General features: G+C 35.9%; 2 protein-coding genes across 3 annotated transcripts; one reads left to right on the top strand and one right to left on the bottom strand.

The window, feature by feature from the left end:
- The first annotated feature begins 1,876 nt into the window (after positions 1–1,876).
- On the top strand, positions 1,877–19,977 carry slc45a2 (solute carrier family 45 member 2). 2 transcript variants are annotated; one of them, XM_051092826.1, is made up of 7 exons: positions 1,877–2,563; positions 3,425–3,601; positions 9,407–9,753; positions 14,195–14,338; positions 17,189–17,312; positions 17,718–17,923; positions 19,728–19,977. In XM_051092826.1, the coding sequence occupies exons 1-7, from the start codon at positions 2,113–2,115 to the stop codon at positions 19,938–19,940; spliced, it is 1,662 nt and encodes a 553-aa protein (XP_050948783.1). In that variant the 5' UTR covers positions 1,877–2,112; the 3' UTR covers positions 19,941–19,977. The 2 variants fall into 2 exon arrangements, with proteins under 2 accessions (XP_050948783.1, XP_050948782.1); XM_051092825.1 differs by having other exon boundaries at positions 19,725–19,977.
- A 399-nt stretch (positions 19,978–20,376) lies between these two features.
- On the bottom strand, positions 20,377–22,692 carry rxfp3 (relaxin family peptide receptor 3). The gene has a single exon (XM_051092827.1). The coding sequence runs from the start codon at positions 22,431–22,433 to the stop codon at positions 21,195–21,197; it is 1,239 nt and encodes a 412-aa protein (XP_050948784.1). The 5' UTR covers positions 22,434–22,692; the 3' UTR covers positions 20,377–21,194.
- Positions 22,693–25,341: the final 2,649 nt, after the last annotated feature.

The following is a 25,341-nucleotide window of genomic DNA, read 5'->3' as shown; positions in this document are numbered from 1 at the left end:
TGATCAGGAAATATTCGTGTGTTCCCCTCCTTCATACCTACATGGTGAGTAGATAGGAACCATTGCTTTGAGGTAAATGTGTTCTAAAGTATGAAAAATCTGTGTGTAACTACCAAACACCTTTTTTCTAAAATTAAGCGCTTTTTTGGGAGTTATTCCTTAACATTTAGTTTTTATATGTGTACACCTGTTCAGAACTGTGCTAGCTAACCATGTGCAAGCTAAAACATCTAGAACTGTCACTACTGAAACAGAAATCTCATGTTATCATTGTTTCGGTAGTGACAGAGAAGAACACATAATCCTTATATTTGGGGGAAATAAACAACTTTAGTACAGTTATGCAAATTTGTTTGTATTTTAGTATGTTTTAGTATGCAAGTTAATATTTTGTAATGTGATGTGGTTGCTACCAAAGCATTACTCTTATTACTGAAAATGTGCTGTCACGACCGAAACATGGGGTGTTTTGTCAAAAAGAAAGTGTACTGAATTATTAACCAAGATGTTATGATAGTTTTTGCTTCAAAGTATATTCAAACTTAATTTTAAAAACAATATGATCACCTTTTTGCCTTTTACAAAGAAAAATTGTATTCAAAATACAACAAATCTCATAAATCACACTTGAAATATTGTTAAAAAATATTGTTATTGATTTACCTCTGAAAATAGCAAAAAAAAAAAAAAAATATATTTACAAGGAAGAAAGCAAGTAAGCAAAATCTCAGGTCAATATAACCCTTCTTATTAAATTATACATGACTGTGTTTCAGTAGTAACAAATTTGGGAAGAGGTCAAATATTTCAAAACTTTCTGAAAATACAACATGAGAATTAACTGCACAATTACTAGAAACGTGTACCTTTGATATTATACAATTTGCATACATACGATTTTATTGAAAAAAAGGCACATTTCTTTCAAGACATTTCTAACTCTGACTTTGTCCCAGTAAGACATCGTTAAAATAATCCATGTGACATCAATTGTTCAATTATTATTTTATGAAGCTACGGGAATACTTTTTGTGCGCAAAGAAAACAAAAAACTTTATTCAACAATTTCTTCTCTAAACAACACTTAAAATGTCTAAATTCTAAATTTCTTAGTAAAAATCTTACTGACCCCAAACTTTTAAACAGTAGTGTATTTTCAAATTTAGAACAGATATTGTACAGTTCATGACTCATTTTCTTATGCTTGAAGATTGTGATTAAATAATAATGAATTTGTAAAACGAGATTTTAAAAGAGTTTTGACTTCAAACACTGTATGTGGTTTCAAACAAAACTTCTTTTGAGCACATTCTGAATCATCTTTTCTAAGTCAAATAGTATTGATAAACTCAAAGAATGAGCTGCATAAAGATATTTCATAACTACTCTAGCCTGAAATCGATTCTCATTCACGTAGAGATATGTGTGGAATGTGGCATTTTAATCCATGTGGCACCATCTGACCGGTTCCCTGTGATCCACACCTCGACCTCTGTAGATTAAGTCCAAGAGAGAGTGGATGATGTTCTGTGAGAAGCTCACATGATTTTTGAAGAGACTCAGTGAATGTCTCATGACAGATTTAAGTAAACCAAAGCAGCAGGGGTTAGTTGTGTGAATAGAGAGAGGGAGCATTTGCGTAGAGCTGTGTGCTTTGACTCTGCAATAAATGCATTCCCTTCTTTTTCCAACTCCCTTGAAGCTGTCTGCCGAGGAATCACATGGTACGTCACTTGATTTACCTAATCGGCCATCCTGCCATGCAAGACTACAAAAGAATGCTTGTTAAGTCTCTGTTAACATTTACATTTCCCCAAATGCTTTACTGTTCTCTTTATCTGAGAGGTATTTGCTATTTCATTAACTATGAATTGTTAGTTCTGAACTCTGAACCTGTTGTAACCCAGTAGGAGGAACAGAAGAACATCCGCAGGTCTAAATCTTTGTCACATGCTTACAACAGACTCCACCAACGGCTTTGGCAACAAAAACCAAGAAAAAAAGCGAGGCTTACTTCCTTGATCCCAACCAGACGACCACCTCCTTTACTTCTCAGCCCAACTTTACCGCTCAGCTATGCAGTAGGAATTAAAAGTTTCAAGACCGAGAACCATGACTCTCCTAACCGAGGACCAACCTCGCAGGTTCTCCGCACCGGACAGCCCGCTCGCATCCATGGAGCACTACCCGGTGGACTCGGGGCCAAAAGAAGACTATTTGGACTGCATGGAACCAGCTGTGTTTGGAGCGGTGGAGCCTCCGAAGCGCTCCAGGGGAAGGCTTATCATGCACGGCATGGTCATGTTTGGAAGGGAATTCTGCTATGCCGTCGAGGCGGCGTTTGTCACGCCGGTGTTGCTAAGCGTTGGACTCCCCAGACGCCTGTACAGCCTGGTGTGGCTCATCAGCCCCGTTTTGGGTTTTATCCTACAGCCTGTCATCGGCTCGGCAAGCGACTACTGTAGGTCCCCGTGGGGCCGGAGGCGACCGTACATACTCTTACTCGGGATTATGATGTTAGTGGGCCTGACTTTATTTCTAAATGGAGATGCGGTCACATCAGGTAGGTGCAGCCTAAATTATGGATCTGGCCAGATCATGAAAGCAGGAGCTACTTTTGTCTGGGATCTGCAGTTTGGGAATGCAATTTTTAAAATAAAGGTGCTTCACAATGCCATAGAAGAACCTTTTCGTCTAAATGGATCCATAAAGAACCTTTAACATCTGAAGAACCTTTCTGTTTCACAAAAAGTTCTTAGTGGTTAAAGAAGGTTCTGCAGATTATAAAATGGTAAGAAAGAGATGGTTCTTTACAGAACCTTTGACTGAGTGGTTCTTTGTGGAACCAAAAATGGTTCTTCTATGGCATCGCTGTGAAGAACATTTTAAAGCACCTTTATTTTTAAGAGTGTAGCAACTGATATCCCTTGACCACTAATGTTGTTAGATTGGAATTTACAAAAAGAAAGAAAGAAAGAAAGAAAAATAAAATGACGAACAACAAAGGAAGGGTAAGCAGATATAGGAACTGCAAATAATTTTAAAACAATTGGTTACAATTGATTTATTTTTTTCTCTCCTACTGTGTTTTTCCACATTATATCAAATAGATTTTTAATGACTAAAGGAAATGTGACTCAGAAATAGTCGTGTGGAGTTAGAAAGGAATATAACACAGCTAGACATCGCATGGATTTCTTTTTTACAGCATTAGGGAAGTGTTTACGAATTTCTATCTTATTTTGTATTAAATACAACAAATCTAGAATTGTAATCATTTGCAATAAAGAGTACTTATTTACCAAGCACATACATTTAAAATGCTGAAAAAAAAATCCTGTTTTCATTACTACAATTTAGTGTTCTTCATTATGTTTGATGTATAATGTGCTTTTGATTAAGCTTGATTGTTTCTCTCCTCCAGCTGTACTAGAGGACAGAAATGTTAAAAGGACATGGGCGATCGTAGTGGTCATGTTTGGAGTGGTGATGTTTGACTTTGCGGCAGATTTCATTGATGGACCCATTAAAGCCTATTTGTTTGATGTGTGTTCTCATCGGGATAAGGAGAGAGGGCTTCATTATCATGCCTTACTCACAGGTAAGGAGCAACAATGAATGTTTAGCTTGGCCTTGCTCCGTATGATGAAAATGTCTCTACTGATCGTTCAAAGCGCATTGAACTATTGTAAAGCAAGATCAATAGACTTGTTTTGTTTTTAACAGAAGAAATTGCTTTAAACACTTCATGTTGTCTTATTGAGTGCTATTTAGTTACCTTGACGATTCCATAACTGACATTTCTCTGTCCCTAACTCTTCTGTTGCTGTGGAGATGTTCTGAAGCATTGTGCATTATGACATAAAGCCAGTTTGACGTACTTTTGTGCTGTTGTGAAGGACTATTTGTACACTCTAAAAAATGCTGGGTTAACAACAACCATTTCTGCGTTATTTGGCAACCCAGCTTTGGGTAAATATTACGCAGAACACATGCTGGGTTTTATGCATTAACCCATTAGCTGGGTTGATTTTTGACATAGTACTGGGTCAGTCAACCTGTTAAAGGTTTTTTATTTTAAATAATAATAAATGCATTGTAAAATCAGTTTATATATAGGACAAGAACAGTTAATTTACTATATATTTTTTTAATTTAATGTCAAGTGAGTCTTTACATTCAGTAAAGGTTTTAGGACATGCAGGAGCAGCAAGAGCAACCAGTGGAAATCTGTGGAAAGAAAACTGCTATCAGTAGGTTGTTCCTGTTCATTACTTCATCTGTTAATGACTTATATTCATGTTTAAAAAGTTGCATTAAAAACAGCGTTTCCTCGTGCCATCTTGTCTGTCACACATTTAAGTTTTAACCCGTCAAACGCATAGCACGCTTACAGTTGCAACAATGGAGCATTATCAATAGCGCTCCTATTGTAGTCAGTGGAGCGCACGGTAGCTTAGAGTGCCGGGTAAGTATGTCAGGGGGTTCATAATTAGTATTGACATTTAAAAATGACCCAGCAGCTGAGTAAAAAAAATAAAAAAATAACCCAATTAAATGACCCAACAGGCTGAACCCAGCATTTGGGTTAAAATAGCCCAGCAAATTTTAGAGTACGCAAAAACGACGCAGCACCTGGGTAAAAGTATTAAAGATAACCCAGTATTAAAATGACCCAACAGGCAGAACCCAGCATCTTGGTTAAAAAAAAAAAAAAAAGTGTGCAAAAACTACCGAGCACCTGGGTAAAAATAACCCTATTAAATGACCCAACAGGCTGAACCCAGCATTTGGGTTTTAAAAAAAATAGCCCAGCAATTTTTTGGAGTGTGGAGAAACTACCCAGAACCTGGGTAAAAGTATTACAAATAACCCAATAAAATAAATCAACAGGCAGAACCCAGCATTTAAGTTATAAAAAAATAACCCAGAAGTTTTTAGAGTATGCAAAAACTACTCAGCACCTGGGTAAAAGTATTACAAATAACCCAACAAAATGACAAAACAGGCTCAACCCAGCATTTGGGTTTAAAAAAAATAATAATAACCCAGCAATTTTTAGTGCTCAAAACCTACCCGGCCCCTGGGTAAAAGTATTACCAAAAAAAAAAAAAAAAAAAAACAAAATGATCCAACTGGCTGAACCTAGCATTTGGGTCACAGTTTTTTTTTAAATAACCCAGCAATTTTTAGTGTACAAAAACTACTCCGAACCTGGGTAAAAGTATTTTAAAAAATTCAATAAAATGACCCAGCAGGCTGAACCTAGCATTTGGGTAAAAAGCAAACAAACTGTCTGCTTGCTTTTTGCACTCATTAAATTAAAAAATGCCATCCAACACTATGCCATCACATTAAGTATGTGGACACATTTCCAGATACTTTTCTGGCTGCTTTGTTTCTGATACATATTTTTGCTTTTGCCATTTTTATCCTGTCAGTTCTTTAGGAAAAAACCCATTATTTTCATGATGTGCAATTTTTAAGATGCACATGTTTCTCTGCAATTACCGCTATAGGAACCAGAGCATTACAGATTGTTCTGCAATGTGAAGCTGATTGACAGTATTTGTTTCAAACAGTTTCTCCTAGGAGTATTTTTGAAAGCTTCCAAGTGTTTAATTTGGACAGAATTAGTACTTATGTGAAATTGTTTGGCACTATGGCAACAGCCGTTTCCTCTTTCTGCATCTGTAACATGGTCGGTAGAACACTTTGGTGCCATATTACTGATGTAACCGAACATCTTGCTTTCTGTATGGCAGTGGTAATGCCTTTTGGGGATTTGGTTGCATTAACAAGAAATCAAAAAACATCTGCTTTTGTGTCCTCTAAACTCATTGTAAAATCATAGTTGTTTACTGGTCAAAATCTTGAAGTCTTGGGAGGATTTTTTCCCCCTGTGCGTTTCATCACTGTCACGCATGAACTTCCACAACCTGAAAAGGAAAAAAGCCATCTTAAGACATCACAGGTTAAATCTCTTCTGAAAAAAGAGTGAAAACAACATATTAGTCAGGCTACTAGAGGCACGTGTGCTTTCGGTCTCGTGTGAATAACATCTACGCCACAAAAGACACTACTCGCTGATCTTTGTTATATTAATTATCCAGATGCTGTTGTTATAAATGATTTCATGTTATTTTTATGCACAATTACAATCAAGAAAAACAGCACCCCAAATATTAAGCAAATGCTTGCAAAAACTTCCTGACGACTGTAATCCAGTTGTAGTAAAACTTGGCAGTGATTTTGTGTTCATGGTGCTCGGGCACTGAGGGGTCTGTGTGCACTCAGGGTATACTAATCCAAACAGGCCCAGTCATGTGCTGAGATCATGGGTTGGAGCTGAGAGCTTCAGAGACACATGACTGGATTGCTACTGTGGCTCAGGGGTGTGTGGTTGTTTGTAATTAAGTATAACCTTTCATACAGAGTTTGTTTTTGTTTTTGTTTTTTGGTCTACTTTTACTAATTCTTGAGACAAAATGGGTCAAAATATGCCCTGCAGTGTAAACATTACAAAAAGAAAATATCCAATTTATGATCACTAAAATGTTTTTTAAATTAAGTGTATAATTAGCTTTTCTCTGTATTTTGTCAAAATTGTATAATTTTATTATCACTCACTATATTGCTCACTCGATCAGCCCTGAAACAACCTGCACTCAAACTACTTGATACTTTTTGATTCTAAAATATTTATTATATCCATTTATATTTTTGTTGAGGTGTATATATCTATTATACTGTCTATTATAAAAACAAAAATGTTTCAATTACTGTAAATGCTTTTGAGGTTTTTATTAATCAATGTTTGATTAAAAATGAATTCAATCATTTTTAACATTAATGATAATATAATGCTTCTGGGTTAGGAAATCAGCGTCTTAGAATGATTTCTGAAGGATCATGTGATACTGAAGACTTGAGTAATGATGCTGGAAATGCAGCTTTGCATCACAGAAATAAATTATATTTTAAAATATATTACAATTGAAAACTGTTACTTTAAATTGTAATTATATTTCACCATATAACTGTTTTTACTGTATATTTAACAGACCCCAAACCTCTGAACAGTAGTGTATCTTTTAATTTAATAGAAATAGATTAAAATTCCGTCATTAATTACTCACCCTCATGTCGTTCCAAACCACGTAAGATCCATAATTCATCTTTAGAATATATTTTTGAAATCCGAGAGCTTTCTGATCCTGCATAGACAGCAATGCAAATGACACGTTCAAGGTCCAGAAAGGTGGTGAGAACATTTTTAAAATAGTTCATGTGACATCAGTGGATCAATTTTAGGAAGCTACAAGAATACTTTTTTGCACAAAGAAATCAAAAATGTATTTAATAGTTCTTCATTTTTGGGTGAACTGTCCCATTAATGTCACAGAACACATTGTTTTTATATATAAAGGTAAGAAATATTTTTCAGCATTTTGTAAAACTTCATTATTACTGGAAAAAAATTTAAAAGAGCAGGTTGTATGGTTTTTTTAAAGGTGTCCTAATATTGTGTTGGAGTCACCTACAACAGGTTTAAATGCAGCAAAGGTCAGAAAACAGTCGTTTTATATGCACTTATACAGTCATTTCTCGATGATTTTGAAATGATTTGTTCAATCAGTTCTGAGCGTAAGCCTCTTACATAAGCCTACTCTGCTGATTGGTCAGCTAGCCAGGCCTGTTGTGATTGGTACGGAGAGGAGTACTTGAGCAAATTAGCAAGCTCTGCCATCAGTGTTGCCAAGTCCATGATTGTTTTTGATATCCACGGGTTGAAGCAACCCCAAGAACGTCATATTTAGCCCTTGGAATGCAAATTTACTAGGGGAATCCCGACAAAATAATGTGTATTTTACACCCCAAAACAATTTTTAATGAGGGATCCCCCTTGAAACCAGTGTTGCCAAGTTTGCGGTTTTCCCGTGGAATTGGGCTTCTTTAACGATGTTGCCACGGGTTGTTTTTCATGTCTGTCGGTTGAAGCTCCCCCAGTAATGTGATATTTAGCCCCTATATATATAATTTTTTTTTTTTTTTTTCTCGAGGGCTAGTTTTGAGTAGCAATTGGGTGGGTTTTCTAGTGAAAACCTGCCAACCCTGGCTACCACTGACAAAGCATGCACCAAAACAGTAATATAGTGCTCCAATCCGTTCTTAAAATAATGACATAAAAACATTTGAACACTTATGCAAACGAATCGTGCCCACAGCTAAAGTTTAGCTGCTAAACTGTAAACACTTAACAAAACAACAACAGTGGATACGTTAGCCGAGTGCTAACGTGACAAATTGATAAAACAACACAGCTGGTAAACCAAAATATGTCTATGTTCTTTATAATGAAGCGAAGTAATTAGAACAACGTCAGTCTACATTAATGACACTAGGAAATAGTTGGTTCACAGCGAATTATCAGAACTATTTCAGCAAGACACCTGGAAACCTAAAGCTGCACTAGGTATACATATAGGTATACATACATATCAATCGTAGTTACAGGTTGTGGCTCGGAGATGTTTGTTAGTCCAAATAAAGAGCTCAGTGTTTTCTTGACATGATGTAAACACACTAACTAGCAGAAGTGTTTGTGGGCAGGTCAGACTGTTCGTATTTCGTGGGCAGGCGGGGATTATGCAAAAGTGTTACCCAGTGACGTAGATCAGTAACAGGCAGAAGATTCGAAAATCTAACGACTCTTTAAGGCAGCTCTGAGAGACAATGACACGGTCTCATTTTGGAGGCTGCATCCTCCGGAGGTCGCATTTGAAGGCTGCACACGTCATTAAGGATGTCTTATTTAAGAAAAGTAACCATAATAAAATTGACCGTTATTCCTTGCGAGGTGTAAAATACTATAATTTCGTTTTTACTTTGCAATTTAACGGTTCCTTTTCTTAAATGAGACCTCCCCGATGACGCATGCAGCTTTCAAATGCGACCTCCGGAGGATGCAGCCTTCCAAATGAGACGCAGTCGATATCTTTGTTTATCGTGCACTTTTTTTTAAATTAACAACTTTGCAGACTGTTTACACTGAAGAATAGCTATGTTACAAACAGCAAAAAAAGATAACCCATTCGAAAACCCATGTGACCCTTTAACAAGTTTATTCAAAATAATTTCTTGGTAAATAAACTTTTATAGCTTGTTTTGTTTCATGCACATTATTCCATTATAAAGGTCACTGTTGTGATTGGTGTAACAAGAGCTACTATTTTTATTCCTTCCTAAAACAAGAACAACACTTGAAAAAGTACTTTTAGTGCTGTGACTTTCTTTTGTAGAAGCATCTTGGTTTGTACAAACAGAGCACATCCTACTGAAACTTCGAATTGCGTTTGATTTCCTGAGTTGAGTTTTCAAAGCAATCTGCTGTGCTTCCTTGCAGGTCTAGGTGGAGCCTGTGGATACCTGATTGGAGCCATGGACTGGGGTCACTCTGCGCTTGGTGTCGTACTGGGTTCAGAATACCAAGTTATCTATTTTTTCTCGTCACTGACCTGGGGGATTTTTCTCACCATGCACCTTTTCAGCATCCCGGAGAAACCACTGATGAAAGATCACGGTTCAGACTCTTGTCCAGCCACCTCGCTGCTCCTGGAAGACCCACGTCATAACGGCTACGGCGCGGTCTACAAAGAGCCACCACCTCTGCCTGAAATGAGGCAGCGCTCATTTTCTGCCCTGAGTGAAGCCAATGCAGTCACACCCAGTGCCAAGCAGCCTAACAACGAGGTTGGTTATGTGTGTTACCTTGAATCCCTTTCATGTGGCTTTTATTCTTCGCTTCAGTCTGCACCCAATTTCCCCTCACGTTTTAATGACCGGTTTCAGACCTTGGAGCATCCGCCTTTGGGAGCTGTAATTAGGCTGGATACTCGTGCCTTTCACAGAAACAATTCCTCGTTTGGTCGATAATGAAAATGAGCACATGCTTTTTCCGTTTTATTAAAAACAAGATAATGGCATATTAAGAGGTCTTTGTGGTGACGTGATGACATTATAATTACTTATTATGGCCATATTGTGTGTAACTTAATTATAAGGTGTGAAAAATGTGCTCGGCTCTCAAAGTTCACACTGTATATTATTAGATCAGTACGTATTAAAGCAGGCCCAGGTTTTATATTAAAAATAGTTACATAATATAGCAGGGGATTTTAGACATATGCATCTCATATAAACGAGTACAATTCTGAGACCACTAGAAAATAATTATGTTTTTCATTTGTATTAGTACAAAAAAAGCATTTTTTCAGCATTATAATTTAAGCGAAATTTTGAATTTTCATATATAAAATATAACAATAATTATAATACTTGTAAATGTAAATAATCAAATAAACTAAAATATAATAAAATTTTATATATAAAATATAATAATAATAATAATTATAATACATATTAAAGTTTTAAAGGATTATTCACATTACATTACATTTACTTATTTAATTAATGAAAATGAATTTATTATTATTAATAATAATAATAATAATAATAATAATAATAATAATATGTTATTGTTACTGTTTATAATAATCTTTTTTAAAGTTTAATATGTAGTATTATTATTATTATTATACAAATAAATGTAATAATATTAATAGTAATAATAATTAGAATTATAATACTAGTAATGCAAAAAAGCATCATGTTTTTCCATGGAAACAAGAACAGTTTATTGTACTGTATGTACAAGAGTGCACGTTTACTTAATTAAAAATTATATAATAATAATAATAATAAATATTGTAAATAATAAAATGTTATTATTACTTTTAAAAGTTTAATATGTATTATTATTATTATTAAGATAAGATAAGATAAGATAAGATAAGATAAGATATAATACTAAAATTGTATATATAGTAATAATGCAAAGAGCATCTTGTTTTTCCATGGAAGCAAGAAAATCTTTTATGTACAAGAGTACATACATTTACTTAAGGAAAATTTGAATTAATAATAATAATAATAATATATTGTTGTTATTGTTACTGATCATAATAATAATATTTAAACGTTTAACATGTATTATTATACACATTAATAAAGTATGATAATAATAATAAAAATAATAATGATGATAATAATAATAATGCAGAGAGCATCTTGGTTTCCATGGGAGCAAGAACATCTTATTGTTTGTACAAGAGTACATACATTTACTTATTTGATCAATGACCCAGAATAGGTCAGAATCTTAAATATTTAATCTATTTTCTTTTCTTTTTTTCAACTTTTACAAACATACTGTAAACCACATATTTCAGACTATTTGGACCCTAGAGTCTTAGATCACCACTAGAGTGTCTCAAATCCTGTTTCAGATCACCATTCAATGGCTCCTTCTGAATCATAATAATTGAGCATGCTCTTTGAGAAACCTCCGCTGTGGTCCTTAACCCAGACTGCAGTTTGTCATGCTAGTGAGTCACACCGAGTAGAGCTTTAATGCAGCTCGTTTTTAGATCTTTCCCAGATATAGCTCTGTGCAATGCACTTTACCACCTGAATTCAAGTTGTTGTTGTCTGTCATTGTGCTTTCCATTCATGCAGAAAATGTCTGGAATTATTGGAATTATGTATATATACATCATACAAATGAACCCAGGTAAGCTAATATTATGTTTACTAATGCTGTCTGTCTGTATTAATCAGATTATAGGGTCATGGAAAAATATTTACACTGTGTATTGGAGTTTTATACACACAATTCCAAAGTAACTTCAATCAAACTTTACTTTCTATTTAATGCTCATATCGAATTGTTAATGCCACAAAGGTAAACGGAACTCTAAATCTCACTAATCCTGTCAGTCTCAACCCCAGATGAGTCTCACAATCATTAACCTGCTACAAACCTCACATAATCTGCCATCTGTCCCTGGGAAAGAGTTCTCTTCCACCAAACTCTGCTCTTGGACAAAATGTTCAGAACATATAGTTCTTGTTCATGTACAGCAGTGATGGGAGACTTGTTTCACAGGCTGACAGATAGAACACAGGCTTAATTAGGCTGATAAAGGTCTCCAATGAAACACGGAGAGCATTGTAAATACCTGAGGGAAACTGTATTCACATTATGGGAGACATCAGATGCATTTCATGCATGAGTGTGTTTAAATACTAAATCAGTACAACAGGCTAAATGAAGATGCAAAGCGAGAAATCTGAGGCTGACAAAGTTTTTTTTGGCTCTAGAGAAGCCAAAATTTTTTTAAAGGGATAGTTCACCCAAAAATACAAATTCTGTCATTAATTACTCACCCATGTCGTTCCGAACCTGTAGGTCCTTCGTTCATCTTTAGAACACAAATTAAAGGAGGAGTCCAATTCCAGAACAATTTACAAATAATTTACTCTCCCCCTTGTCATCCATGATGTTCATGTCTTTCTTTCTTCAGTCGTGAAGAAATTATGTTTTTTGAGGAAAACATTTCAGCATTTTTTCCCATATAATGGACTGCTATGGTGCCCCGATTTTGAACTTCCAAAAGGCAGTTTAAATGCGGCCTTTTGGATTTATTTATAGAAAGATCCCCATCACTACGGATGTGATCACAGTAATGAAAACAACCCTTTGTGGTTATGAAAACGGTTATTATTTTCTTAAAGAGCAGGTCATATGTTTTTTTTAAGTGATCTAATATTGTGTTGGACTCCCCTACAACAGGTTTAAATGCAAGGTCAGAAAACATTGTAATTTTCTCAGAATATACATTTATACAGAGTCATTTGCCAGTGATTTTAAAACAGTTCGTTCTAATCAGTTTTGAGCAAAATGTAAACCCCTTCCTTCCATAAGCCTGCTCTGCTCTGATTGGTCATCTGGCCAAACCTGTTGTGATTGGCACAGAGAGGAGTACTTGAGCAAGTTAACGAGCGCTGCCATCTGTGTTGCCAAGTCTGTGGTTGTTTTTAATGTCGCAGGTTGAAGCAACCTCAATAACATTATAGTTAGCCCCTGGAGTGCAAATTTACCAAATTTACACCCTGTGATTTTTAACAGGGGACCCCCCTCGAAATGCGATAGGCTAGTTTAGAGCAGAAATTGGGTGGGTTTTGTTGTGAAAACCTGGCAACCCTATGCACATTTACATAAAATAATAATATAGTGCTCCAATCCGTTCTTAAAATAATGACATAAAAACATTTTAACACTTACACAAGTGAATCATGCCCATAGCTAAAGTTAACTTAATAATAGTGGATACGTTAGCAGAGTGCTAACGTGACTAACTGATGAAACCACACAGTTTATAAACCAAAATATGTCTAAGTTACATTCTTTATTATTAAACAAAGTAGTTAGAACAACAGTCTACATTAATCAACACATTCTTAGGAAACAGTTGATTTACAGCGGATTATCAGAACTAAGACAATAATATTGTGGTTTACCTGGTAAACTGAAGCTGCACTAGGTATACATTACATATTAGCACAAAAAAACTAGACATTTTGAGCACTCACTTGAAAATGTACGCATAATGTATAAATCGTACTTACAGGTTGTGGTTTGGACATGCCTGTTGGTCCAAATAAAGACCATTAGAAGCCAACAAAGATAAAAGCCAAGATTAGAGAAGTAGACCTCTGTAAAACAATGAGCACACAACAAAAGGTTTGAACTGTAGTGCTGTGGTATCATGGGAAAAAATGAATTTTAACCACTGATTCTTCACATCATCATCGTTCTGCAAAGAAAACAAAACAAACTCGCTTTGACAGTGCAGAACAAAGCGTCTTCTCCACATGATGTAAACACACTAACTAGCGCAAGTGTTTGTGAGCAGGTCAGACTGTTTGTATTTTGCGGACAGGAAGGAATTATGCTAATATGTTACCGAGTGATGTAGATCGTAACGGAGAAGATTTGAAAATATTACGACTCGTTAAGACAATTCTTTTAAAAGACAATGTCCTTTTCGTGATCTTTTTTGATTAACAACTTCACAGACTGTTTACATTAAAGGATAGCTACCTTATGAACTGCAAAAAATATATTTTTCAAAACACAATGTGCAGAAACAGCTATAAGACCTTTGTACTGCATGAAGTTGACAGGTTTGTGAAAACCTGATGATTCATGTGATCACAGTCTATTGTACTGTATGTATCATAGCTCACTGAATAAAGCTATTATAAGCCTGTGTGCTTAACTGTGTTTCAGGTACAAAAAAGAATGACCCTGAAATCGCTACTGTCAGCTATGATTAGCATGCCCAGCCATTACCGCTGTCTGTGTGTGAGTCATCTGTTAGGCTGGACGGCCTTCCTGTGCAACATGCTCTTCTTCACTGACTTCATGGGGCAGGTGAGTGAATGAGAAATCTGAGTTGTGCTTCGTTTGTTTGCACATCTCTAGCTTTAAAGACAGAGCTCAGAACAGCCAAAAAAAATTTATATGCTGACTTCAGTTGGAATCCCTGAAATACCGACTGACAGTGGTACTTAAAACTGCAAGGCAACTACCATTTGATTTATTCTTGGATGTAAAATCATGTTGATTTTGTAATCAGAAATTTGTATGGCTTTGTATGGCTAACTTAAATAATGTCTCTTACTGAAATGTAGTAGAAAACCCATGAAATCCTCATCGTTTTATACATATATACATATTTTGGACTATGGGGGGCGCCGTTATTTCAATGACTTGAAATGGCTGCACTCGGGGAGCTACCTCTTGCTATTTTTACCACAACACAACTCAGAATAAGCAATATGATGCCACATTTTGGTTGTAATTTTCAGTCGAAGGGCAACAAGAGAAGCAATGTAAGTCTTCACTGCTTTATTAGCGATAAGAAGAGGAGAAAAGAATGGGAAGATGCCTGTGAACGAATAAAATTTTCTAAAGACCCACGTCTTTCAGGGCTCTATGCTATACTTTTCTTTTTAGGACCACAGTCAAGATATTCAGGAGAACCTTCTGATTAATTACGAGGTGATATTTGACTCCTTAAAGTGATTTACAGGGGCTTTTTTTAATTTTATTAGAGTATATCATCTTTCATGTCAAATTCAAATTCTAAAATTTCTAATTAAAACAGAAAAAGAACAAGGAGAATACGTTACCAATCATATGAAATCAGTATAAGCAAAATTAATTTGTACTACGGATGTGGCACAAAGAAACAAAAATGGCTTGTAGTGTATTTTCAGATGTTTAACGAGCCTCAGAAGTGGCATGAGTGCAATTAAATTTATAAATTAATGTTGTTAAATATACATTTTTGAATATGACAAATGATTTAAACTGAAATTATACTTTAGAAAATAAAACTAAAACTGCCAGTAGGTGGCGGCAAGTCAGTTGATTTTATCACTGAATCATTCATTCAATTGATTCGTTCGAACGGCTGATTCATTCAGGAATAAAGCAAGTGACTGTCTTTATGAATGGGTAATCATGAATCTCACAAGATTTGTTTTTAAAATGCACATTCATTCATAAACAAAACACCGCTGTGTTTGCTCAGCTGTGACTGTATGAAACGATTTTCGATGAAATAGAGCAAAATCAGACAACAGTGTTATAGTCAGGCAATGTAAGTCACCTAAAATCAACTTCTTGTTTATTGAACTGTTGTATTAAATGTATCACATTTGCAAACTCCCTTAATAATCATTAAAAGAATCTCCTATCTACACCTTGTTATAATGAGGGGATTCGTGCACTTGCAGAACTCGGCACGGAACAAAACTTAGGTTTTTTGAGCGGTGAATGAATTCACCGATGCTCACCTGATCGCAAACACACATATGCTGTTCGGGTCAGTCGCACTGGTGCCCCTAATTATTTTTTTGTCTTTGTTCTCTCCACTTTAGCCATGATGCCTTTGAGGCTTTTAGTCGACCACAGTTACTGAAAGAGCTTACAAATGGCAAAGACAAAAAAAAGCTAGATGCCGGCACTTGTCAAGACGCTGCAGCCACTGAAGGAGCTTCTCAGCATGGGTTTCACTCAATATCTGGGGGCTTTTAGACTCCTTGTGGGGAGCCTACGCTTATATCCATCGCCACCTGTAAGCTCTTTCAGTAGCTGTGGTCATCGTATCAGTATTTTATTTTCCGAGTTAAGTTGCGGTAAAAATAGCATCAGGTAAGTGCCAGTAGCTCACTGAGTGCAAACATTTCACATCATCAAAATAATGTTGCCCCCCCCCAGTCCAAAATATGTATAAAATGATGTGGATTTTTAAATAACGTAAATCTTTCATGGCTTTTCTACTACGTATTTCAGTAAGACACTTTATTTATGTTAAGCCATACAAGTCTTTATACCCAGGGTTCCCTTTAAACATCGTAAGATTGTACGATTTTTAAATCGCAGTCTCTTTTGCTCACCAAGGTTGCGTTTATGTGATATAAATAAATAAATGAGAAAGTTATCATCATATCTCTAACATCCATCTGTATTCATTTACCAAGCCATTAGATTTCAATGTAGTACTCCTGAAAGAGTCACATTTTGAAAGTGAAGAATAGATCAATAGACACTTTGATTCGTGGTTAAAAGGTAGCCGTTGCTTCATCTTGTTTTCCCTCACACAACTAGTTTGTTCAGTGCTGAATTGAGATAAATGAGTAAGTCTCCTTGTAGGCAGTCAGTGTGTACAGAAAGTTGTTCTGCTGACCTCAACAAAGTGGAAAAGCATTCAGGTCAATAACTGGCCATTTCACCATTGATGCAGTGAATAGACATAAACTTAACCAGCTGTATGAGAATATGATCTTCACTGTGAGATGGCAGTGACAAAAGACATGGTGAAATTAATATGATGACTTCAACTTTGAAAGCTGAGGGACATTGAAAATGACCTGAATAAATAGGTTTTTGGCTTATGCATGCATGTGAACCTTATCGAAGGTTTGTTTGAGCTAAGAAACCCTCAGTAGCCTTAAAATGAACCCACAAGATCACAGCGGAGCAGAGGATGATGTACCTTTGAATTTCCACGTGGTGTCTGGATTGAAAAAAAGCTTTGTGATGTTCCTGTACTTTATACTGAGTAGCATAATGGAAGCAGAGACACCTGTGAAGAGGTTCTCTGGCTCTGTACTTAGTGTTTTTACCCCATGTGACAGAAGATCACCTAGGATGTGATGTTGTCACGTGCTTTATCTTATTTAACATCCCTGGGATCTGTGTGTTTATCTTTAGATTGTATATAAGGGGAACCCATACGCTGAACACAATTCCACCTCCTATGCGACGTATGAGAGAGGGGTTGAAGTGGGCTGCTGGGGCCTGTGCATCAACGCCGTCTCCTCTGCGCTCTATTCATGTGAGTAATATTGAATTATGACTCAACTGTTCATTCTTTCTGACTTTATTAAACCTGCACTTTCTTAATGCATCCAGACAAAAGAAGACTGTTCAATTACTCTTTGATAATACCAAGACAGTTCAGGGTTGAAATTGGATAATACGCTTTTTCAGAGTTATTAATCTGTTTTGATGAGAGAATCGCAGTCCTTTTCAACATCCTGTCATTCTGATTAGGACTTCAAGTCGTATGTAGGGTAAAAAGGCCATTTCAGAGGGCTTCGTCGGTGAAGATGTTTTATCAGTGATGTGAATATGTCTGATCAGTTAATCTGTGTTTGCTATTCATCCGATTCAACATTTGTTCCATATTGAAGGCCATTGTTGCAGTCTGCTTAAATGATTTCCATATGTGTCCATCCAGATGTACAGAGGCTGCTCCTGCCATATATTGGCCTCAAGGGACTGTATTTCCTAGGCTACTTTATGTTTGGTTTGGGAACCGGTCTGATCGGCCTGTTTCCAAACATTGTGGCCACGCTGACGCTGTGCTGTGTGTTTGGAGTCATGTCCAGCACTCTCTACACAATCCCATTTAACCTCATCTCAGAGTACCACAAGGCTGAAGAGGTCAGTGATAAAACAAAACAAAAAAAGTCATTTTAAACAGTATATTGACAGTTTTAGGGCTGTCAGTAAGGGCTAGTGTACATTCAGCTAGTCATTATCTCAAAATAAGCCCTGACAGGATAATCAGGACTATTACAATGATACTTGCCAAAAATCAGTAAATACATAAAACTCTGATATTGCTAAATATTGATTCGAATTGAAATTACGTTAGATTGCTTTTGTAGAGCTTGTATGTGTGTGTGTATATATATATATATATATATATATATATATATATATATATATATATATATATATATATATATATATATATATATATATATATATATATACACACATAAAGAAGTCTCTTCTGCTCACCAAGCCTGCATTTATTTGATCCAAAGTATAGAAAAATCTGTAAGATTGTGAAATATTTTTACTATTTAAATGAACTGCTTTCTATATTAATATATTTTAAAGTGTAATTTATTTCTGTGATCAAAGCAACATTTTTTGCATCATTACTCCAGTCAGTGTCACATGATCCTTCAGAAATTATTCTGATATGCTGATTTGCTGTTCAAGAAATTTCAAACAGTTGAGTAAATTTTTTTTCAGGATTCTTTGATGAATAGAAAGATCCGAAGATCAGCATTTATCTGAAATAAAAAGCTAGTGTTACATTCTACACTATACCGTTCAAAAGCTTGGAGTCAGTATATATATTTTTTTTAATTATAGAAATGAATATTTTCATTTAGCAAGGAGGCTTTCAGTTGATCAAAAGTGATGGTAAAGACATTTTATTTGAGATAAATGCTGTTCTGAATTTCTATTCATTGAAAAAAACCTGAAAAAATTCAACTCGGTTGTTTTCAACAAAATAATAATAATACATTTTTTGAGCAGCAAATCAGAATATTAGAATGATTTCGGAAGGATCTAAAAATTCATCTTTAAAATCACAGGAATAAATTATATTTTAAAATATATTCAAATAGAAAACAGGTACTTTAAATAGTAAAAATATTTCAAAATTGTACTGTTTTGGATCAAATAAATGCAGGCTTGGTGAGCAGAAGTGACTTCTTTAAAAATAAAAATAAAAAATCTTACCAATCAAAACCTTTTGACTGGTAGTATATATATAACTGTGAGTTTTACCTTACCTTTTTTTTTAAAAAAAAAAAAACAGGATGTTTACCAAGAACATTAATTCAAGATGGTGCTTCAGTTGTTTTAAACATTTATTTTTCGCTTTATTTGGCCTCTCTATATAATCCCTGAGATATCTGAAGCATTAATGAAGTTGCAGGGAAACAGAAAATGTAATTACAAATCTAAATCCCTCCGTGAAACTGAAACTAAGACTGAATTGTAATCAAAATGTTGTTTAAATCCTGCGAATGCAACTTTGCATTTGAATTGTTCTCACTGTTTTGTGTTGGTAACCGTGAGAGCTTGAAATTTGCTTAGAGGTTTATGAACATGCTTTCTTAGGGTGATGATACACAGGACAACTTTTTGAGCTTGCCATCAATGGGCAGCCAGGTGAGAAATTTGTTGCCCATTCTCAATGGAAAAGGGCCCAAGCAACATCGTTTGGCAGCACTACTAAAAAGTTCCTCTGTGTATCATCAACCTTAGAACTATATCAAAGAGCAAACAATGCTGTCTGCAAGGATTCCTGGAATCTGCAATTCATTTTAAGTTAATTCAGATAGAATCAGATCTTCTTTTTCCAATGCTGTATAGATATTTTCTGATATTTTAGGTCTATGTGGAACCCTCATGCATTGTGCCTCTCTTGTCATAGGAGCAAAGGAAACTGGGCAGTGATGAATCAGCTCTGGAGAGCCGTGGCACAGGCATGGACTGCGCAGCTCTTACCTGCATGGTACAGTTGGCTCAGGTCATAGTGGGAGCTGGTCTTGGAGCTCTGGTCAATCTAGCAGGCAGTGTGATTGTGGTGGTTCTCTCTGCCTCAACAGTATCCTTAATTGGCTGCCTCTTCATAGCTGTCTTTATGTGATGTACAGATTAAGCCTCAAATAAACACCCTTTCGCTATTTCATATGGTCCATCTCTTCTGTTCACTGAGAAAACCAGACTACTGTTCTGCTTGACTGTTAGCTGATTCCATCAAGTCTTTCACTGCGCATTTCGATTCCCATGCCACATTCTAAAACAACTTTCATCATCAGTCAAGCTGAAAGAAAGATTATGTTTTAAAGAACAGCTGACAAAATTGAAAGGTGTGGATGTTTTTTTTATGCATGTTTTAAGCTTAATTGTTTTTGAGCGAACAAGTATTATCAAACCCCATACAATATTCACTTCGAACAACACAGTGACTGGGTTCTAACATTTCAGATTTACCTTATTTGTCTCAGCTTGTAATTATTTAATACGTTTATATACACATATATATAATTAGGACAAACAATTTTTTTGTAGGTGGTGTTAATTATTTTTTAATCTGACAACAAGGTTGGACAAATCAGTAAAGTCAAATAATTGACCAAATGTACACAAGTTCACATGTAGGCATGTAATGATAACATACCTTCTTAATGATCCACTTTATCTTCATCCTGCTGGAAAAGAACATCTTAAACCAGCCTAAGATGGTTTGCTGGTCTTAGCCGTCTCCTGACCTTGTCAGGCTAGTATATTATATAGAATATATAGAATTTAAATTCCAAAAAAACCTGCAACCCATCACTGTCTGATGTAAGATGTTTATTAGCAATGTAGGCCTAATGGTTTGCTTTGGGTAATGGTTTGAGCAAAAATACATATTTTGTACCTTACTGTGGATTAATAGGTTAATATAATTAAGATATTGTTGACACATTGAAAAAAAATTAACAACAACAATGCAAATGTATTTTTATTTCCACGTTGTGCTTTGTGCAAAGTCTGTCAGATATTATAATGAATACTTACACAAACATTTCTTAATTAGATTGTTTTTTTCACAGTTCCAAGTCGAGTTAAACAGGGAGCAAAGTTTGTGTGATTCGCATGGAATAATGAGCTGTTTCCTCACGCTTGAAAAGGTTTTCTCACTAGTGAGAGGGTGAAAATGTAAACCCAGAATGGATTAGAACCGCGCAATTAAGAAAGGTTTTGCACTGGGAGGCTCCCTTCCACTTCTACGAGGTGTTCCAGACCGGGACGACTTTAGTCTGCTTTTATTTGGCGGTGAAAAATCTTAATGTTAAGAACTAATTAATTAGCCATTTTGTCTGAGTCTGAAATATTCCTCATCACCAACAACTCGTTAAGTGCTGTTAGGCAGGAGGTCGTTTCTGCCGTTGTACATAACAGCCCCCGGAGGATAAAAAATAAGCGCGGGCTCCGCGGGGCTGAGCGGAACCAGCGCGGGACCGTGCTCATCCTGCTCCGGCTTCGTGGAGGCGGTAAATGGTCTCATGTTGGTCACTGAAGGCGAGGTAATTTGCCAAAACAGCTTTTTCAACGCTTTTCTGAATTCCCTTCTCATTAAACAGTACAGAATGGGATTGAGACAACTGTTTGAATGTGCCAAACATACTGTGACTGGAAAAATATACACTTGTGTAGCATAATATTCATAACTGAAGTGCACTACGTTAAGTTTTATTAAGATTCCCCAAGCTGTTAACGCCTGATTCGGTAGCCAGCACAGGAAAAAAGACAAAACGACGATAGTCACAGATTTAGTCACTTTTGAGCGCCTTTTAGCACTAGAGGTGTTTACGTTTTTGTTCGTTATGAAGCGTAGGAGAAGCAGGTAACAGATTGTGATTATTCCGAACGGAATGAGGAACCCCAGAAGTACTTTTTGCGCGTGATATAAACCCAGCCAAAATTGCGCGTCCCCGCTCCTGTCAGGAAATTTCACCAGACACAGTTCCTCGTTGGACACCGTGGCGGTCGTTGAAAATATCGCGTTTGGCAGAGCGGCACCGACCGCTGCAATCCAAATGACTATAGTCATCCACTGCGCGGGGAAACGCAACCGGCGTCTCCTACTTTTTAACGCCGACGCCACGGAGCAGTATCTCGCCACGCTCATAGCCGTGAGGAAAAACACGCTGGCGTACATGTTCGTAGCTGTAACATAAGAAACTATCTTACACATCGCCTTCCCAAACAGCCAAGTGAAATCCATGGCGTTCTCCACAGCCCAAAAGGGAAGCGTCAAAACGAACTGAAAGTCTGTGACCGCCAAACTGGTCACGAAGAGGTTGATAGAAGACTTCTTCCATGCTTGTTTGGACTTCATGAGATAAAGGACGAGGATGTTTCCGATTAAACCCAGTGCGCACACAACCGAGTAAATGACAGAGATGATTATTCTCAGGACTGCAGATCCGTCTCCCATAAAATCGGGTTTATCCAAATCGGTGAGATCTTGAAAGTCACTCCAGGAGAAATTAGTCCTGTTCTCCGTGAAGCTCGTGTTGTATTCACTTAACGGGAGACTCCCAGACGCATACTCGGTGCGCTCGTCTTGCATCTTGAAAGTCTTTTGCATAGCTCGTTTTTAGTGTAATTTTCCCATCTTGGTCGATTTATTCACTCCTCAGTCTTATCATTCCAACTTCTGTCGTCTTCACTGTCTGTCTTTGCCATCTTACGTTTCCGCGTACAAAAGCGTCTGCGCGCGTACATGGCAACAGTGATATTTAGGAGGTCAATGTAAATAAACCAAACTATGATAACCGCATTTTAATAATATTTATCGCACAAATCTGTTGCCTGCGTGTGGCTTTACGCGCACTGACAGCTCGCTGCGTTTTTATAGAGCCAAGTGTCAATGGATTGGATGGCGTGCGCTTTTACGCAGCACACGGAGTGTGCTCCCTGTGATGCGGTGGTCTGAACAGAGTGAAAAAATTGATAAACTCTACAATTAACATTTTAATGACTTAAGAACTGATTTACCATATTGAGTTCTAAAGCATTATTTGAGCAGATAGAGGAGACGGAGCTAATTGTCACATGAGGGAATTAAGTTTGAGTTTTCTTGCAGACTTCTTCAAAGTCTTGAAATTCTTGTTTTTCTTGCAGTCGTTATGTGTGCTGGTTTAAAATTAGTTTAAAATTACACAGATCTGTTCTTCAGACTTTCAGTATCTTTTTTTCCTAATAGCTATTAGGTAAACAACTAAGCAATTCATTAAAACCACACTGGCATACTTTCAGGGAAGTGTAATGATGGTAGAATTTAATAAGTAGGATAAGAGTGTTTTTTATTATCATAATTTCATACTGTTTCAAAAAGGTTGGTGCAAGATGTCTCATGTTTTACACACATGGTATAGTGAAAAAGATACTATTAGCCCTTATTTTCACTTTATCTTTTATATTGTGTCCTCAGGACATAAAAGATACTTTGCATATGTGACCCTGGACCATAAAACCAGTCTTAAGTCGCTGGGGTTTATTTGTAGCAATAGCCAAAAATACATTGTATGGGTCAAAATTACTGATTTTTGTTTTATGCCAAAAATCATTAGGATATTAAGTAAAGATCATGTTCCATGAAGATATTTTGTAAAATTTCTACTGTAAATATATTTAAACTTAATTTTTGATTAGTAATATGCAATGTTAAGAACTTTATTTGGACAACTTTAAAGGTGATTTTCTCAATATTTAGATTTTTTTGCACCCTCAGATTCCTGGTTTTCAAATAGTTGTATCTCGAACAAATATTGTTCTATCATAGCAAACCATACATTGATGGAAAGCTTATTTATTTAGCTTTCAGATGATGTATAAATCTCAATTTGGAAAAATTGACCCTTATGACTGGTTTTGTGGTCCAGGGTCACATATGAAGTGGTTTGTTTTTGAAATGATTCCTTCTCAATATGATAGAGGTCAGCTATTTTTTGACTGACATGCTGAAAGTTTTCACCTGTTCTCACGCCATTTTGTAGTGTAGTTTAACTGATTAAAGCATTTTTCATAATGGCATTCTGATCGTAATACACTGACAGATACGAGACCAGACTAGCAAAATTATACCCCCTTGGCATTAGGTTTCTAATTATTAGCACCAGGCACCAGTTATCATGCTGCCTTATGCTATTAAATAAATATGTTTGGTTTTGAAAAACATGTTTACTGTAAAACTCTAAATTCGACCTCAACATTTTTTACTTCGTAGACAGAACGCAAGTCCAATGTTTTCCATAGTTCAAGTTAAATAATAAATTTGAGGCAGCAGAGATATGAAGGTCTAGTCTGTTAAAGCTGAACCAAGATGTTCCACAGAAGAATTTCTGTAATTCTGTAATTGCTTACCAGACTCACTGTCTTTAGTGATTTTGCATCTGGTGTTAAATAATAAGACTCAGTTTCTAACAGCAACCTACCTATCAAAATAGTTTCTTGGCAACGATGTTACGTCAGGTATTGTCACAACTTCAAAGGTCAGTTTGAATCATACTCATCATAACATAGAACAGGCTCAATTTTTCGCTTCTATGCCAGTGGCGGAGCTTGGCTTTTCAATGTGCAGGTGCAAGTGACGAGTGAGAAATGAAAGTTTCAGGAATTGGACAAACGAAATTAAATTGGAACGTGGTCCAAAATTCTTCATAATGTTTTTATTTATTTAGTTAAAGCTGTTATTATAATTATATTGTTTTAGTTATTATATTTAGTATTTGGATAGGGAAGAGTAGGGTAAGATGAGCCATTTTACTTATGTGGTCCTCAAGATAAGGGAAAATGAGGCAGAAGTACAATGAATACATCTAGATGTATCTAGGACAAAGCGTTCTCAAAATATGGCTTCTTATAAAAAAATGTTCCTGTGGCTCAATTTGCCCCAGGTTAGGGGTAAGTTACTCCGAAGTCAGTGGGTAAGATGCACCATCTTGGTTTAAACTGACTATTTGACTGAATCTGATTGTAAAGATGTAAAGATGATTTACCTCTTTTAAAAACAAATTTAATAATTAAATTTCATTTTACAAAGAGTCATATTTCTTTTTTTAAAGCAAGCCTAAAAAAATAATCCAATCAAATAAAGTATCATTTTCAATCTTTTTTTTGCATTTCTAAAACAATATGTTGAACACCAAAGTTTTAACCTTCCCAAGAAAAAAAAAAAAAACAGACTAAAAGTGAGTTGAGTAAAATTAAATAAAAACTGAATTAGAATGAAGCAATAAATGTCACTGAAACTAATAAACATTTTAGTCAAAAGATTCTTGGCATGGTAGCTTTTCTGCAATGTCGAACAAGCCATTAGAGACTATATGTGGAAAGATATATCTGATTATAATGTGGTGAAAAGCATCTTCTGGTTCTCAGGGAAAGATTTGCTGCACTTGTACACTGTCCCCATCAAATAAACTGCAAATAATATGTATATATCATAAACAAAAACAGTTGCGTAATTTCACATTAAAATACTAGTTTAATCT

This window comes from Labeo rohita, chromosome 21 (assembly GCF_022985175.1).
Source record: "Labeo rohita strain BAU-BD-2019 chromosome 21, IGBB_LRoh.1.0, whole genome shotgun sequence".
Classification (NCBI taxonomy): Eukaryota; Metazoa; Chordata; class Actinopteri; order Cypriniformes; family Cyprinidae; genus Labeo; species Labeo rohita.
The sequence above is the reverse complement of the archived record's forward strand: the minus strand, read 5'-3'. Positions and strand labels throughout refer to the sequence as shown.